General features: G+C 39.7%; 1 protein-coding gene across 1 annotated transcript in view; it reads left to right on the top strand.

Moving 5' to 3' along the window:
* TTC39C (tetratricopeptide repeat domain 39C) overlaps nt 1-18,354 on the top strand; it is a 109,842-nt gene that overhangs the window by 84,380 nt on the left and 7,108 nt on the right. Inside the window, exons 7-10 of the mRNA XM_049770065.1 lie at nt 7,601-7,694; nt 10,999-11,106; nt 14,525-14,634; nt 15,852-15,975. Of these exons, the coding sequence (XP_049626022.1) occupies nt 7,601-7,694; nt 10,999-11,106; nt 14,525-14,634; nt 15,852-15,975 (436 nt within the window). The remainder of the gene's footprint in view (nt 1-7,600; nt 7,695-10,998; nt 11,107-14,524; nt 14,635-15,851; nt 15,976-18,354) is intronic.

Raw genomic sequence — 18,354 nt, 5'->3', positions numbered from 1 at the left:
TATATTTTTTAAGACCTATACTTTATTAATCTGCAGTTTGTATATGTAATCAGCAATAACTAGTACTGATCACTGTGATCCAGTTTTTAGGTATTTAAACCTTTGCCATATTTTCAAAGAAATGTGTTTTAGGGTTATCTTTTTCACTCATTTGCTGAGTCCTTTTTGTGTCTCACAATGTTCACATTTTATAATCCTTTTGGTTAATTAATGAATTTCAGGATCTCAAGTCTTTTGGGAATTTCCACTTTAAGTAGTTCTCACTTACCATTTTCCTTAGGAGATTAATTGTCCACAGGTATAGCTGTCCATTGGTGTTGTCAATTTCCTCTTTGCTCTTTTCAATACTAGGAATCAGGCATGCTCTATCCTCCATGTTTGTTGGCTTCTCTACCTCCTATGCTGCTTCCCCTTTATTTCCCGAGCCCCGCACTTCTGGAACCTTAGTCTGGCTTTTTTTTTTTTTTTACTTCCTTTGCTGACTCTTTTTCTTTTCTGTTTTTAGAGGGGAGGGGTTGGGTCTTAGATTCTTTATGTCACCTAGCCTCCTGATGCTCAGAGATCCCAATAGCTCTTAGATTTATTCTCTACTCTTCTCAAATGTTCTACTCAATCTGTCTAATAGATTGGTTCCTTTTGCTCTTCCAGGGCTTCCCTCCCTGTAACCCTACTCTCTGGCCTGCTATTAACTGATTTCTGTGGTCTTGGAGTTATCCTTTTCTGACTTTCTTGTCTTTTCATGTATCACATTCAGTCTTTTAGTAAAGCTTGTCAACTCTGCTTTTCCAAATACAACTAGAACCCAAACTCTTCTATCTGCTTTTTTCAGTCTCCCTTACCCAATCCTAATCACTGTCATTTGTCTGCTGGACAGTCATGGTGGTCTCTTTGTCCTGCTTTTGTTTTTCCTGCACGAGAGACTATTCTCTCTGGTCAAAGCAACTGGTCAGTTTTAAACCAGATTGTATCATGATACTATGTAAAATCCTGAGATAATTCTCCTTCAGTGTAGAAACCTCAAATATTGTGGCCTCCCAGATCCTACACCCCTTCACAAACCCCATGTACCTGCTGCAACCTCATTGTCTAGCTCCCAGTGTCCATCTCTAACCCATGCCTGTATTAATGCCTTCCTTCCTTGTATGCATAGAGTATGTTCCACCTCTAGTTACACTGTAGTAACTCTGCTACTGCTTCTTCAATCCTCTCACCTCCTCTAACTTTGCTCTCATGAAACTCTCCCTGATCTTAATATTTCACATATCAGCCCCTTTCCACTAGGAAACTTTTCAGCCATTTCTTTATCTTCTTCCATCTTCTTTTAGATATGCATTCCCATTGGACAGAGACACCCATTGTTTTCCTTATTTGTTGCTGATACATCTCTCCCCCTTTAGATGGGACATAACTATTTGAGGCTGGGATTTTGTCTGCATTACTGTTTAATCCCAAAAGCCTCCAGCAATGTTTAGCTTTTAGAAAGCAGGGCTTCAGTGAATGAATTATTGAATGCCTGGATTCTTTCTTTCCTAGGAATTGTCCATAGTATATTTCTTTAGCCTTTGGATATGGGACGAATGTGTCAAATGTCTGACATTTTGAAAAGTTGTACAAAATTATGCATCCCATTTTATGGTATATATAATATTAAAAATTCATCATCCCCACCGAATACTTGTAAACATAATTGTAAAACCAAAATATAAAGAAAAAGATTGAAGGGTTAGAGACCTAGTATAGAAATTAAGACACTTGCCTTCCCAGCCCTGGTTTAGTCCCCAACACCACATATAGAATCCAGTCCTCTAAGCACTGCCAGGAGTGAGCCCTGAGCAAGCCAGGTGTGATTCCCACAAATAAAGAAATGAAAAAGGCTGATCAGAATATTCTGATCCAGATTTAAGTTTACTTTTGTCATTTCTATCTCATTATAAATATAGCAAAATAAAAATGAAACAAGAAGGGAAACAAATAATCAAGAGTTAACACTCTTGATACCAAAGGAGCTCTTATAAAATGAAAACTTAATAAAAAAGGGAAAAAAATCGCAAAAAATAGCCGATGCAAACTTTTAGATGAACAAATGACAACCCATGAGCCTTGCAGTCTCATGTAAATGCTAATTAAAACATCTGGAAGAAAGTGATTGACTAATATCAACATCCCACCCTATTGTGGTAAGGTGTAAGGAAAGTTGGCTTCTTCTAAACATATCCCTATGTAAATTGGAGCAGGTGGGTTCATGTTTACACAAATTTACACAAATTACTGAACAATTTTCTAGTCTCTAGGACAAAACTTGGATGTACCATGTATGTACACATACAAGGAAATCTCATAACATTTTTTCATTCACTATTATTTCCTTATGATGTTGATAAGAAGAAAATAATACTGTCCAGAGTTAAAAGAAATGATTATATTCCCCGGCTTGGGTTTTTGCTGTGTCTTCATTTGTCAGTGACATCAGTGCACCCTAATAATTTCAATTTAAAATAGTTATATCTTTAAGTATCTTTTCCCAGGGCTGGAGAGACAATACAGGGGTGAAAGTGCTTGCCTTGGATGTAGCTGATCTAATTTGATTCCTTCTCCACGCAACCAGTTTATGCTCTCAAAAATCCAATCCAAAAAATAAAGCAACCCTTTCCAAATGATATTGCTTCCAAGTATAAAGATTTTTTGGGGGGGTTGGTTTTTGGGTCACACCCAGTGGCACTCAGGGTTACTCCTGGCTCTGCACTCAGAAATCACTCCTGGCAGGTATGGGGGACCATATGGGATGCCTGGTTTTGAACCACCATCCATCCTACATCAGCTGCTTACAGGCAAATGCCCTACTGTTGGGCTATCTCTTGGCCCCAAGCATGAAGACTTTAACATGGATTATGGGGGCATGGGTGAGACACAGTTAAGTCCATTACAATTGATAATGCCAGTTGGCATCTTTTCTTAGGCACCTGGCCTTTTGTTCCTTCTTTTCATTCATACTCTGCTTCTGACTACACTCTCCAGTATGCTTTCTTAGAGGACCCAGAACAGAAACACACTCCATTAAAATGGACTAGAATGAAACTGAAGTAAGATACTCTACAAGAAGCAGGGAGAGAGAGCATCTGTTAACAGATTTGACTGTGGGAGGAGGAGCCTGCCAGGGCCTTATGATCTGAGTCAGAGGTAAGAGTGAGAGAGTCCTACTCCCATCACACCTGGCTTATGGACTGGGAGCATGGGAAGGTAGAAGTCACTGGTGGAAGGTGCTTTGGCCAGCATCACACCTGAAATGCAGGGGGAATGTACCTGGCACAGATGAACTAATAGATTGTTGTGGGGTTTGTTAGTGTTTTACAGCATAAGCTCACATGGTGGCAGAATGATTGATATGACCAAATTGTGATTTTGTGATTATTAAGTTATAACTATTAAGTATTTTTATGTTTTTCATATGTAGTCTCCAGTATATTTAGTATCTAGGAGTGACTATTAGATACTTGTATATTCTTTTATTCTTCTTTCTCACATATACAATTTGTGTGTGTACTTACTGAAGACTAACTATATTGACACATTATACATTCTACTGGTCCTAACAAATATTGCTTATCAGTAACTTAAGTATTTTGAAAGAATATGCCTGTCTTACAAACTCAATTACTAGGCAAAATTTGGAAATTCTCAAAAGTGCATTAGAGCTGCTGACATGGACACACCTAGTCTATAGGGATTCTTCCTTTGATTTGTCTCTAATAGTAGCATTGAGTTACTGAGTCTGCCTGGAAATCCATCCACCCAGGAGAGTGGTGTGGTCCCAGCAGTACTTGAGCACCACTGGACTGGCATAGAGCTAAACCTTTTTCCTTGTGAGCTCTCGCTGCCATTTGATGCAAAATTGACTTGGAGATGGTACAAATATCAACTGCTTGGTTGAGATGTAGGAATCTTACATTACATACTGAAAGAACTATACTTGATGTCTTTTTGGCACTAAAATTGAGCCAGGCCCCCCAATGAACTTGCCCTTCCTTTCATTTCCACTTTCTCTGCAGCTTTTGAAACTGAACCTTTTGCTGGGTTGCTGAATTTAATGAATCCTTTAATTTGTATTGTAATTTGAATTCTTTCAGTAGAACAGAACATACCAGTAATAGATTCTGGCACTAATGTGCAGTCTCTGGAAATGCTTCATTCTTTTTGTGCCTGTCCTATGTGTGTACATATATATGTAAATAAATATATATACACACATAAGTATACATCTTGTTTAAGCAAAACATACTTAGAAAGAAAATAGAAAGTGAAAAATAAAATATTTACAGTAGTATCTATTCATTATAGTTAAGATATGGAAACCACTTCAGTGTTCTAGAGTAAGATAGCTAACTGAAGTAAGATGATATATATTCCACAGAATATTCAGCTAATTTTTTAAAATGAAATCTTGTTATTAGTTACATGAATGGTCCTTGAGGGTATGATGTTCAGTAACAAGTCAAGTGAAGAAAGAAAACCATCATCTATTTTTACTTATCCCCCCATAAAAATCCCAAAGCAAAATAACAATTAATAAAACACTTGGATCCTGACAACAGACCTGTGAGTACCAGAGAGATAAAAGTTAGAATAGATGAGATGAAGTCAAGAGCTGAAAACTAGACCTTTGGTAAATGGTATGGTGTAAAATATAGATTTTTCATGGAGGGAAACTGTGTTCTTGAAACTCAGAATGATGTAAAACCATTAGTTCCAAGATTTAAAAAAAAAGTGAAACATGTACAATGAAGGAAATAGACGGCCACAGCAATATTTTTTACCTAATTTTTAAAAGATTATTTTTTGGGGGGTCACAAGCGACAGCGCTCAGGGGTTACTTCTGGCTCTATGCTCAGAAATCGCTCCTGGCAGGCTCAGGGGACCATATGAGATGCCGGGATTCGAACCACCGACCTTCTGCATGAAAGGCAAATGCCTTACCTCCATGCTATCTCTCTGCCTCCCTTTTAAAATTATTTTTAAGGTATTTTCACATTTCTGATCTTTCAAATGTAAAGATTTCAAAGTATAAACATGAAGACACAAAAAGAATGAAGCATTTCCAGAGGCTGCACATTAGTCCTAGGTTTGAATCCTGGCATACCATATGGTCTCTCGTGCCTGCCAGGAGTGATTTCTGAGCACTGAGCCAGGAGTAACCTTCAAGCACCGCCTGGTGTGACCCAATAACAAAACAAAAGTATTGTCAATCATGGTGTCTAAATAGAAATTTGAAAGGCACTTGAAAGGGAATATGGAAAGCCAGGGAAAGTATTATAGTATATAGAAAGGAAATGCTATTTGTTAAAAAATAATGGCATGTATGAGAAACACAGCTGACTGTATTTAATGTTGCAATATTGGAATATCCTCATTACAGGTAGTAAAATAGGGCTTGAGAGATACTACAGGGCCTTGTGCAGGATTGACTCTGATTCTGTTGTTGATTTCATTGCCTCACACCACATGTGACGCCCCCCCCACACACACACCCATGCACTGCTGAGAGTAAGTACTGAGTTGCCAGACTGCATAACCTCTCTTTGAACTCCAATATTTTTTCCATCTGAAAATATAATGAATGTATGATTTCTCTGAGAGGTTTTAGAGGGTTAAAAGAAAGGACATTGGGGCCAAAGCAATAGCACAGTTGATAGGGTGCTTGTGTTGTACATAGCTAACTGACTTCAATCCCCAACTTCCCTATAGTCCCCTGAGACCTCCAGGAGTGATTCCTGAGTGCATTGTCAGGAGTAACCTATGAGTATTGCCAAATTTGGCCTAAAAGTAAACAAAAAAAAAAAACAAAAAAAACAAATGATGTTGATTCAGATATTGCTTGAGTTCTTCCTTATTTTCTTTACTTCCATTGAAACCTTCATTTTGATGCATCTTTGTAGTTCCAGAACCTTGTGCTTTCCTAGACACATAGTTTTGTCCAATAAATGTTCATCAGGTCATTTTCTGTTCTCTGAAGAGCTGTGGGACATTGCAGTGTCAGGCACTGAGACTGATTAGTGGCCATAATCTGTCCAGTAATAGTCAGTGTGTGAGAGTAAAGCACCAATAGATAAGCAGACTAAGATAATACCTGAAGAGCAGGATACCTGGCCCTGTGCTTTCCATGTAAATATGCTAAATTGAGTATATGTAGTTCAGGGAAAGAGCTGTTGTTTAAAAAGGGAAAAGTTAAGATGTGGGTGTAATGTGTCTCCAATTTTCTTCATATGTAAGATCAGCACACATGCTCACATATGCCCACATATGTGAGTTCCATGTTTTACTGATTTGCTATGTTTACTGTATGATTACCATCAGTGTGGTGCTCTGTAGATCTGTAAGCCTGTTTTGTACTCCTGTGAGGTTCTTGTGAATTTGCTTGAGAATTGAGAGTCAGGCATTGTCATGCTTCTGTATTTGTGAAGGGTGGTAAGGGACAGATCTTCAGTTTAAACATTTTGACATCCATCGGAGTGAGGTGTTACTCTGGGGCTTTAATAGTTCCTGTTGCAGCCATGGCCATTGTTAATGCACCACTTTTTGGCTTCCTATTTCTGGAACAGTGTCCTGACATGTCTTGGCTGACTCATCAGTGAGATGTGGTATGTCTCCCAAGTCTCCTCAATGACTGAATCAGACAGGAATCAGGGTGGGCTAGGGGCTGGCTCTCAGGAAGTTGTGGCTTCTCCTCACCCACCAGGCCCTACTCTGGGGAAGAAGAAGCTGTGGTAGTAGCTGCAGGAGGTCACCGAGAAGAGTGCAGACAGACACCATAGCAATGAGAGAGCAAAGACCTCCTGGGATAACCTCATTGAGAGAAGGTTTTGTCTAGCCCTTAGGGACGCAGACCTGATACTAAACACCTCTCATTTATATGTTTTGGAGTTAAACCAACCCTTCTCTTTTATACAAATAGTCTTTTCAAGGTGATTTTGTCAAGAGCTTGCAATCTCCAGTTTTTGCAAAGAGCCTAATGGAAGTTTCAGTGTATTTAACCAGAAAGAAGTAGGACATGTTAAAGTGTCAGTTTTGTTCTAGACTGTGTCCAATGAATGTAAAAGTTAGAAACATTATCTGGATCCTCAAAGGCTTGCTATAGGGAGAAGAGAGTTGGTCCTAGGAGAATTCAGAGAATGGGTATAGGGAGGGAATGGGTGGTAGGGAAGAAATCAGTCTGGACCAATGGTGTGATGTCACACCCACACACATGCATGCATGCATGCGTGCATGCAAACACACACACACACACACACACACAGAGTAGTGGTAGTAACTTTCCAGGAGTGAGTATACCTAGGAGGATGGGATATTGTCCCTAACAAAGGAGCAAGCTTAGCAATTAGAACAGGAATTCTCTGGTTCAAGTCTGGGAGAGGTCTTTAAGACCTGAGCCTTTGTGGGCAGGATCTGTTATTAAGGGTCATCTCATGGTGCTGCAGCACATGAAAGAGTTCCCTGGGAATCGCCTTGACTGATTAATCTGCTAAATTATTAAGGGGAAGGGTGCTTTGAATCACAATGATTATAATGTTACTAACATGTCTTATCCCATAACTTTTTGTTTCCTCAGTGTCAAATCAATAGTGCCTTGACTTCCTTCCACACTGCGTTGGAACTTGCCATTGATCAGAGAGAAATCCAGCATGTTTGTCTGTATGAAATAGGTAAGTGTGAGATATCTGGGGCTTAGTGGGCAAGTCCAGTCCTGGCATACTGAAGCCTAGGCTCTATCCCAGGTCCTGTAGTTTTGTATTTCTGAGATGTTTAATTTCTTGCCATGGATGAGCACTAGAGCAAGTACCAAGACTTCTGCTTAGGGCCAATTTTTGTTGTGTGAATATTTATATATTCTATGCACTTTTTTTTTTACCACAAGTGCTCTTCATGTTGAATCTTCAGGTTGAAGTGTTTACAGACTTAGAATGTTCTGTTACTATAGTGCAAGGGATAATATCACTGTCTTTCCTGTTCTTTCATTTGTTCCTTAGATATTTGAATATTAAGATGCATGAATTGATTGAAACCCCTTTTAAAATACCTTATTCATAGCTCATTAGAATTCAGAAACAACCAGCCCCTTTTCCCATCAACGTTCCCCTGAGAGGATCAGTAGAGTTTCAGAAAGAGTCAGGTATGTTGTTCTTCTACTTTTCTGCGGTTAGCTCAGGGCCCTGGTAGGGGCTGCCTAAGCTCTTACAGTGGCCATTGGCAGGAAGGAATCTCCCTTGTAGTAGTTTGGAGCCTCACATGAGATGAAGGGGTGCGTACTGACAGGCACCTCCTGGTACATTTGTTAGCTTCTTTCCTATCTGCAAATGAATTTATAAACAGACTTGAAATCATCAGATTGTCTCAGGACAATTTCCTTGAAGTTGTGTCCTAGTCTTTTTTTGCTGATGACATTAAATTCTCTTTTTGCTGTTACTACATCACCCATTTATGTCAGAGTAAGTTGTTCTGAGAGTCCTGGGCATAATTTTGGGCTTGGATCAACAGTTTGGAATACAGGGTTTATTTATACATTGTAGAGTTCAGCCTCTGACCCCAAGGTCACCTCATAGAGCACACAAAAAAGGAATGAAGCTGAAGAGGAAGGAGAGATGAAGAGGGAGTGATGAAAATCAAAAAGGAATTTGGGACAGAGAAAGCACTCTGAAGAGAGAGGAAAGAACTCCCTGGTGAGGCAGTTGCCACTCAGCAGGCAGGTTGGAACCAGAAGATGCTGCCGCTTACTTCTGCTGAGGATGTACTTGTCATCTTGAACCTTTTTCTTTTCTTTTTTTTTTTGGGGGGGGGGCCCTCACCCGGTGATGCTCAGGGATTACTCCTGGCTATGTGCTCAGAAATCACTCCTGGCTTTGGGGGACCATATGGGACACCAGGGATTGAACTGAAGTCCGTCCTAGGTCAGCCATGTGCAAGGCAAACACCCTACCACTGTGCTATCACTCTGGCCCTCTGAACTTTTTCAAAGAAAACTGTAAACTAAACAAATTGAAAGCTTCCTGGTAAACTGGGATGTGCTTTTTATTATTGAATTAAATTTCAATGTCTGAATGCTTAATTCAGAGGAAATGTTTTCTTATGTCTTAACTCTGCCTCAATTCTGTTATCTAGTGCAGAATGGGATATATTTCAAAGAACTTGAATTAAAAAGCCTTGCTTAGGTAACTTCAACCCCCCTACTTTTCAAAGATACTTATTGTTTTCTACTAATTTTATTGAAATCTAGTTTTATGAACATACATAACATTGTATTATGTACTATATAGTGACTTGGGGAGTTAATAAAATATAATTTTGAAAATAATTTATGAACAATTTTATAATCATAGAGCTATATTTTTAGTGCTCATCTTTGAAACATTGATGAGAATTGGGAACCTCTTGAAAATTTCAAGTAATTGATTGTGTAATATTAGGAAGATGGTGGCAGTCTCTTTTTGTGTACTATTTCCAAGTTTTGGGCCATGTAGCACTTTAGAAGGAAGTCACATAATCTTTATCATCAAATTTACTCTAAAAGATGTCAACAAAAGAGTGTGGCATGGAATTTTTCACAAATGTGACTCCTTATCATTCTCACTGTTCATATGGCAGTTCCTAGGTCTGGTTTTGAGAGACACAAGATACCATAATTCTTTCTTTCTTTCTTTCTTTCTTTCTTTCTTTCTTTCTTTCTTTCTTTCTTTCTTTCTTTCTTTCTTTCTTTTTTTTTTTGTCTTATTTACTTATTTTTAAACCACATTGGGTGGTACTCAAAATTTACTCTGTGCTCAGGGATTACTTGGAATCTTATGGGGTTAGCAAGGATATAACTCAGGCCATCTTTGTGCAAGGCAAGTGCCTTATCCATTGGACTATCTCTAGCCCCCAGAATTTTCTTTTAATGATACACTGACCTCAAAACTTCAGTCCTTCCCTCTTAGTTGCTATGCCATAAAACCTCATGCCTTGGGTTTTATTCATGGTAAAAATGAGTACATCCTCAACCTTCACAAGGATTTGAGAGAATTATGTCATATTCCTGGCTGAGAAGGACTTAGTCTGTGGGAGATACTGTTTATAACAGCAGAGATCAAATTCCTTTCCTTTTTATAGCTACTCTTTATAGGATGCTTGTGTCTGTTCTGATATTGGGGTGACAGATTTCACTGCCAACTTGCAGGGGCTGAGATAGGGCTGAGATAGGGGAAAAGAATAGACAATTACTAGGATTCACTAAGGAGCAGGTGAGTACTTGAAGACTTGGTATGGAGAATTAAATGGCTCTGCCTCCCTTTCTGGGCTTGTTGGACTGTGAAATGCTGCTATGCTTGTCCTCTCACACCCAGAAGTAGCTTAGAAAACACTTGGAGTATTTTCCTACAAGATAGCATGGAGGTAAGGCGTTTACCTCTCATGCAGGTCATTGATTTGAATCCCAGCATCCCATATGGTCCCCCGAGTCTGCCAGGAGCGATTTCTGAACCTGGAGCCAGGAGTAACTCCAGAGCACTGCCGGTGTGACCCACCCCCCCCCCCAAATCTTGACATCGTTTTCTGTGACACAGCAGCAGCATTTATGAAATTAATAATATCAAAACCAAACATTCTTTCCCAAAACATGACATTGAAAATTGTCAAGAGCAAAGGATGATTTTTCAGAATTCATTTTTTTTTGGTTATTTTTTTGGGGCCACACCCGTTTGATGCTCAGGGGTTACTCCTGGCTAAGCGCTCAGAAATTGCCCCTGGCTTGGGGGGACCATATGGGACGCCGGGGAATCCAACCACGAACCTTCCTTGGTTAGCGCTTGCAAGACAGACACCTTACCTCTAGCACCACCTCGCCGGCCCCGATTTTTCAGAATTCTTATGTAATATTTATCCAAAGAAAGAAAGCCGTTATTAGGGGGCTTGTAGCTTAAAAACAGGACAAAAAATTTTCTGTCTTTGGGTGATAATCTGAGAACCATTCTCTCATAGGTTGGTGCAGCATGATCGAGCTGAATTTCAAGGATGCCTTCGATTCCTTTGAGAGGCTAAAAAATGAATCCAGGTGGTCTCAGTGCTATTATGCCTATTTAACGGCAGGTTAGTAGATCTCTTGTTTTCCTCATCTGTTGGCAAATGGAACACAACACAGAGAATGCACAAGTGGCGGATGCACTTCCTTGGTTTTCGCCCTTTCAAGTTTATGTTTGAGCTTCTATGTAAATATCTGTGGAAAATGACACTCGTTGACCCAGCTAGACACCAGCCTTCCTACACCCCACATACTTCCTCACAGTTCCCTTCCCCCGACCCCCACCCTCATGGTGCTGGCTTTGTCAGGTGGGTTGGGAATGCTTTAGAGGGTTTTTCAATCCATGTGTATATTGCCTTAAACAGTTAATCCTATCCTTACCCTTCTCCTTGTTTTCTTTTATATTATTTTATTTTTGTTTGTTTGGTTTTGGGTCACACCCAGCAGTGCTCAGGGGTTACTCCTGGTTCTGTGCTCAGAAACCGCTCCTGGCAGGCATGAGGGACCATATGGGATGCCGGGATTCGAACCACCATCTGTCCTGGATGGCTGTGTGCAAGGCAAATGCCCTACTGTTGTGCTATCTCTCCAGCCCCTGTTATATTTTTTGTTCATTTTGAAATTTAAACATAAAGAGCATAGCATATCTTTTTACTGTGTTAATTGTTCACACCCTGATTTCAGACTAGTCTAAATTTTTAGGAATTTGTTTTTATTTTACTGTTAACTGTTATATTTTGTGATTTTGAAGAACCTAAAGTATTCCATCATGGCATGTCATTATCACAGAAATACCTGTAATTTCCGATGTGACTGTTTGCCTGGTTTTAATTTTTGCCCTTATATGAGGCAGTAGCTAAAGACATGCTGCCATCTGGTGGAATAAAGGGTTTTCTGTTCTGAGATACCTCAAGCATTTTGGGGGTGTGAGATAGGAAGATGTGGGAAGTGAAGAAACCCACGTGATTGTGCATTTTATGGCTTTAACGGAGAACTCTTCCTGTACAGCCAGAGTAGTGACTCTTACTTAAAATCAAGTCTCTTCCTGCATGCCAGCCCTGACTTACCCCCATTCCGCTTCCTGCCTCTACAAACTTGACAACTCATAACCATAATTAGTATTAGTCTTTCATGCCTGGTTTATTTCACTTAAGATAATGCCTTTAAGCTTCATCTGTGTCGTCCTATGAACCAGAATTACATTCATGTTTAACGCTGTATGTATATGCTTGTTTATGAATCTTGCAGTAGACATTTGGGTTATGTCCCCCTTGTGACTGTTATGAGTATTGCTTACTGTGACTGGGTCTCTGAGACCTGACTTCCAATGAGTTCCTTTATGTATGATTATAAATGGGATTTGCCAAACCATAGTCTTATTTATATGCTTTGATCTTTTAATAGATGTAAAATTTAATGTAAAGTAAAAATTACTTGAAAACTTAGAACTGTCACTTAGGAGGTGGAATAAATTCAATCTTCATGGAAGAACTAAGCATCTTTTTTTGGTGGGGGTTTTGGATTTCACATGGCAATGCTCAGTGGTTATCTCTGCCTCTATACTCAAGAATGATCACTCTTACTTGGGCTCGGGGAACCATAAGGGATGGGGGATCAAATACCTGCAAAGCAAACACCCTGGAAGACACACCCAACAATACTCAGAGGTTTTTCCTGGTTCCTAGTGGTAATGGAGAGACCATATGGAATACCAGGATTAAACTCTCTTTGGCTGTATGCAAGGCAAATGACCTACTAGTTACACTTCTGCTCTAGTCCCTCCTCATCTGTGTCTTTTAAAACAATTCTTAGGGCCCAGGAATGTGTTTTATGGGCAGAACCTATGCCTCACTTTTGGAATGCCTTAGGTTCAATTCTCAGCACTGTGAAAAATAATGCTGTGTACTATGAGAAAAGGAGGTGGGCATTCCTCAGGAGTTGTGACATTGTTCATATAGTGCTTCACAGGGGTTTAGTGGCCATGGTTTAGTCAGAATGTCATCTGTAATGTGAGGAAGCTTCAAGCGAGGACAGCAGACCTTCTATTACATGGGTTTACTGAGTACTCTTAGGTAAACCCTTCACTTTCTCAGACCCCCCCATATTGTTCTGCTCTCTACCACGATAGGCCTTCTGTGTGCATCCTTGTTGCTTCCTTCTGGATTTTTAAAAGTATAGCTCTGAGGGTCATTGGGATGGAATTTAAACCCCTCACATCTGAATCAGGGTTGCCTCCATCACAAGGAATAAGTGTTTCCTTCTTTTAACTATTCTACCTAAGTCTCTTCTTGCAGAAACAAGCTTTCTATCAGCTCATTTTCCTCAGCTTTCTCCAACCCTTGCAGCTTCTGCTTTGCATCACCCCCAGCCCCAATTGTCCATCTACCACTTGTCATGGCCTCAAACTCTTCCTGACTTAGCCCTAAAATATGAGGACTAGACCTTTTAGCTCTAGGCATGGGCAGATAAGAGATAGGAGCTAGGAAACCCATGGACATTCCAGCTAAGATCTGAAAAGCAGTGTGGGGCCAAGGCCACATCTAAGGATCTGAAGAAGATAGCATTGTTTGGTGGAGTTGCATCAAGGAACTGGAACTCCAGTTGAGTGTGAAATTTGGAGAAGGTAAAGGGCAGAGGAAGCAAAGGAAGTATGATTAAGTCTTGGAGGGGGGTTCAGGATGGAATAATGATATATGAAGATTATTAAAATATTAGCACTTGCTAGAGAGATAGTACAGTGGGTAGCCCTACCCACTGCCTTGCATACAACCAACCCTGGCTTGATCCCTGGAATCCCATATGGTTTCTTTAAGTACCGCCAGCAGTAATTAATGAACACAGAGCCAGGAGTAGCCCTTGAATATTATTGTGTGTGACCCAAAAACCAAAAAGAAAAAAAATCTATCTTACCAATTTCCAAGGCTTAGCTTGATTGAATTCTTGCTCCTCAGAACTTCCCTGATACCTACAGAGATCATTTCTTCTTTCTTGAATTTCTCCAGCAGCATGTCTTATGCCTCCAGCTGTGATTTGGGTTTCTTCAGAATGCAAATGTGTGCTCTGCTTAGTCTTGCTGGCACCTTACAGGTGGCAAATACATATGTGTGGGAATGATTTCTTTCTTTCTAGATACAGGGATCTCATCTTCTCCCAGGCAATCTGCTATATTATTTCACTGTTCATTCCTATTATTATTGATTCTACTTTCTCAGTATGTAGACTTCAGTGAGTATACATTGGCAGAATTGCTGCTTTCTTAATCAGAGAAATATGTCTCTGGCTTTCCCATTGGTCCTCTAAAACCTTTAGAAACTCAGTACCTAGGAAACAGTTTCTGAGTAAATGGAATGGCCAACAGCAGGATGATGTTGTCCTTTGTAAAACTGAAAAATTGCTCCCTTTTTTCCTTTTATAGTATCATAAACCTAGTGATTGCTTGGAGATACTTTATATTTAATACCTAAAAATACCAATGCTTTCTTACAGTTTGCCAGGGAGCTACTGGTGATGTGGATGGGGCACATATTGTCTTTAAAGATGTCCAGAAACTCTTCAAAAGGAAAAACAACCAGATTGAACAATTCTCAGTTAAAAAGGTATGGTGGAGTCTCTTGAAATATGGGTTGTGACGAGCATTTGTAATTAGTGCTATGATGAAGAAATCCTATTTGAAGCTGGTTGCCCTGGATGATGCTATTCGCCAGTGCAAAGAGAATTTTTTCCTGCATAGAATGGGATGTATCTGTGTTGCTATAAATGATGCAAGCGGTTGTGTGTTTTTGAATGAGGGGGGAATGATGACAGACTTTACACAGAACACTGGCCTGTCTAGAGATAGAGAGCATCTCCCCAGAGTCTAGTCATTTCTGAAAAATGAACACTGGCCAAACCTGGATGAAAGGTGTGTGGCCCTTGATTGTGTTTATATCACATGTAGTATAAGTGTGCCCGTAGCTATAAAAACTTAGCACTTAAAATAGCTACTGAATAAATGAAATGACTAACACTATAACATTTTGTCCTAATGAAACACAAAAATGGGTGCCAGTTTTGTTAGCAGAAGGGCACCGGTCAGGAATGATAATGCCTCTAATTTATTTAGCAGTTTTAAGCATGAATTTGCCTGAATTACCATGTATTATCATTTATTTATTCATGTATTGTGTCCTGATTTTCTCCCATGATTTACTTTTATTAGTTTCTGTTGCACAGCATGTTCTTGAGTATGAATAGAGCATAAAGGACAGCGCCACTGAGTACCGTGATACATAAAAAGTAGAAAAATCAACAAAACCATCATCTGAAGTGGGTCTTCTCAATAAGCCCACCGAATCAGTGCCACCGAGAGTCACTTAATGAAATGAATCCCTAAGTTCTTAGAATATACTCTGGATTTTGATTGTAGATGGAGTTGAAGACAGTTGAGTAAATAAACATGCTTATAGAGAGAATGAATTTCATCTTCAGCTTTGTTGGGAAGGGCAATTCATGTGGAATTCCTATGTTGCTAAACATTTCCAAAGTGCACTTCTTAAATTTATTGTAAAAAAAATTTTTTAAAACAAAAACAGGCATAAAAGGAGACATTCTTTTTTTTTTTTTTTTTGGATTTTGGGCCACACCCGGCATTGCTCGGAGGTTTACTCCTGGCTGTCTGCTCAGAAATAGCTCCTGACAGGCACGGGGGACCATATGGGACACCGGGATTCGAACCAACCACCTTTGGTCCTGGATCGGCTGCTTGCAAGGCAAACACCGCTGTGCTATCTCTCCGGGACCAAAAAGGAGATATTCTTATTCTCATTCCTTGCAGGCAGAGAGGTTTCGGAAACAAGCCCCAACCAAAGTGCTTTGTGTGCTGGCTTCCGTGGAAGTGCTGTACCTGTGGAAAGCCCTTCCCAACTGCTCCTTCCCCAACCTCCAGAGGATGAGTCAAGGTAAAAAAAAAAAATACCAGATGTCTTTAGGTGCTATTGGCTCCAGTTTCTCAGGAATATTGTCCAATCTGGAGAGAACAATTCTGTCAGATCTGGACTCATGGTGCAGTTGCTCCGGGTGATGGAACAGGAAATGCTGGTAATGCTGCTCTGAGGGTGCTGTGCACTAGTTGTCTGCAGCATTATTTCTGTATCCATGGGGGTTGCTGGAAGCTGAGAGTCCAGCAGATAAAGTGCTTGCCTTGTACACGGCTGACCCAAGATTAATTCCCAGTACCTCATTTGGTTCACTGAGCCTCCCCTGAGTGAAGCCAGGTATAATCTCAAAACATATATAGAATATATTTTAAAATATTATATTTTCACTTGAAGCTTCTGTCGTACAATACTGCTAATGATAAGATTTCATACATACATTGTTGCAGCACCAAACACTTTACCAAAGTATCTGCTTCCCTCCACCTTTGCCTCAGGATACCCTCCTGACCTATCCCTGTCCCCACCCTGCCCCCTGAAAAGCTCAGTTTTGTAGGCCAGTTTTCAGGCTCTGTTGCCCATTTTGGAAATACATAATCTTGTCTCCCCTCATCCCATTTGAAAGCCGTTTGTTTCATGAGGGTATGTTTCACAGTAAAATGAACAGATATTCGAGTAAAGGCCAGTGAGTTTGATATGCTTTAGCATCCATTATAGTCAAGATCCAGAATTTTCTTTTCTTTTCTTTTCTTTTCTTTTTGTTTTGTTTTGTTTTGGGGTCACACCTGGCAGCACTCAAGGGGTTACTCCTGGCTCGAGGCTCAGAAATCGCTCCTGGCAGTCTCAGGGGACCATATGGGATGCTGGGATTTGAACTGCGGGATTCCTTCTGCATGCAAGGCAAATGCCTTACCTCCATGCTATCTCTCCGGCCCCAAGATCCAGAATATTTCTGTCACTAGCTCTTCTGCTTTGTCTCCATCAGCTAATCACCCTTGTCCTTGAATTGCTGTGAGGAATCATAGAGGTTTGATACTCTGGGCTTGACTTCATACAGGTGGGACTGATTCCTATTGGAGCCTGGATCCATCTGCCGTGTATTCCTTTCACTTAGTAGCATTGTTGTCATGTTAGCCACATCCCTACCACAGTTTGTTTATTCATTCTTCCATGGAAGGACATTTCAGTTATTCCCGAGTGAGGATCTTATCTTGCATGAGGAAAGTTGCTGCATATGAAAGTTTTCAGCATAAGTATACAAGTTTTTTGGGGGGAACATATATGCTTATGTCTCAAGTTAATATAGAAGAATTTAATTAGAAGTCAGCATGCTTAATTCAAGTGAATTCATTTATTCTACAATCGTAATAAAAATGACTTTATGGAGGCTATATAGCCAACCCGTAAAGTCATTTTTATTACGATTGTAGGAGAAATCCACAGAAAAGAGAAGCTAAGTTTGAAAATAAAATGAGATTTTATTATAAAAATAAATACTATTCCATTTCTTTTAAAGGTTTAGTGGCAGGCATTTGAGTGACACTTGGATCTAGCAGATTATTTTGCTTGCTTCTCACTTCTTCTACCCAAGGAAGTGTGAAAAGAATAAAATATATTGTCATACTAAGTTTATAAGAAAGAAGCAAGACTCAGAGCAGTGAGGGGAATTACTGTAGACAAATATTTTTATAATTAGATTTTTTAAAAGGAGATCCTTCCAGGAGATGGAATAGAGATAGAGCAGTTACAGGACCCCGCCCAGGCATAATGTTCCTTATAGAAACATGCCTAGCACTGCAGAATTGGTGAGAATATTACATTGAGTAACAAAGCATAAAACTTTTCCCCCCACCATTTTATCTTCTCATGAGTGTGAAAACACTTAAGCCATGTAGCCTGATTACCAAATTACTTCTTTGTTAAAATGAAAACCCATATTCTAGGGGCTATAGATAAAGCTCAAGGGATAGAATACATGCCTGGCATGGATGAGACTCTGAGTTTGATCCCTGGCACTATGTGGCCTCCTCAGTATGACCAAGTGTGGCCTGTTGACCTCTAAGCCATCCCATGTATTACTGACACAACTTCCCCATAAAAGTTACATTATCCAAAAGAATAGAGTTATAGAAAGGAATTATCTCTGGGAATTCTTATTCATATATATATATATATATATAAATTACCTTTTACATATTCATATATTAACTGCCCCCCAAAAAAGTTTTAATATGACTGCCTTAGAATTATTCCAAAAGTTGCTTGGTTTCCTTTGTAGAAAACCTGTCAGAATCCTTGACATTCTTACTAGGTTTTGGCCATATATCATATCTATTCATTGAGTCAATAGTTTATTATAGTACTTACCTATAAATAGATACCTTTTGCTTATTAAAAAAACTA

This window comes from Suncus etruscus, chromosome 3 (assembly GCF_024139225.1).
Source record: "Suncus etruscus isolate mSunEtr1 chromosome 3, mSunEtr1.pri.cur, whole genome shotgun sequence".
Lineage (NCBI taxonomy): Eukaryota > Metazoa > Chordata > Mammalia > Eulipotyphla > Soricidae > Suncus > Suncus etruscus.
The sequence above is the reverse complement of the archived record's forward strand: the minus strand, read 5'-3'. Positions and strand labels throughout refer to the sequence as shown.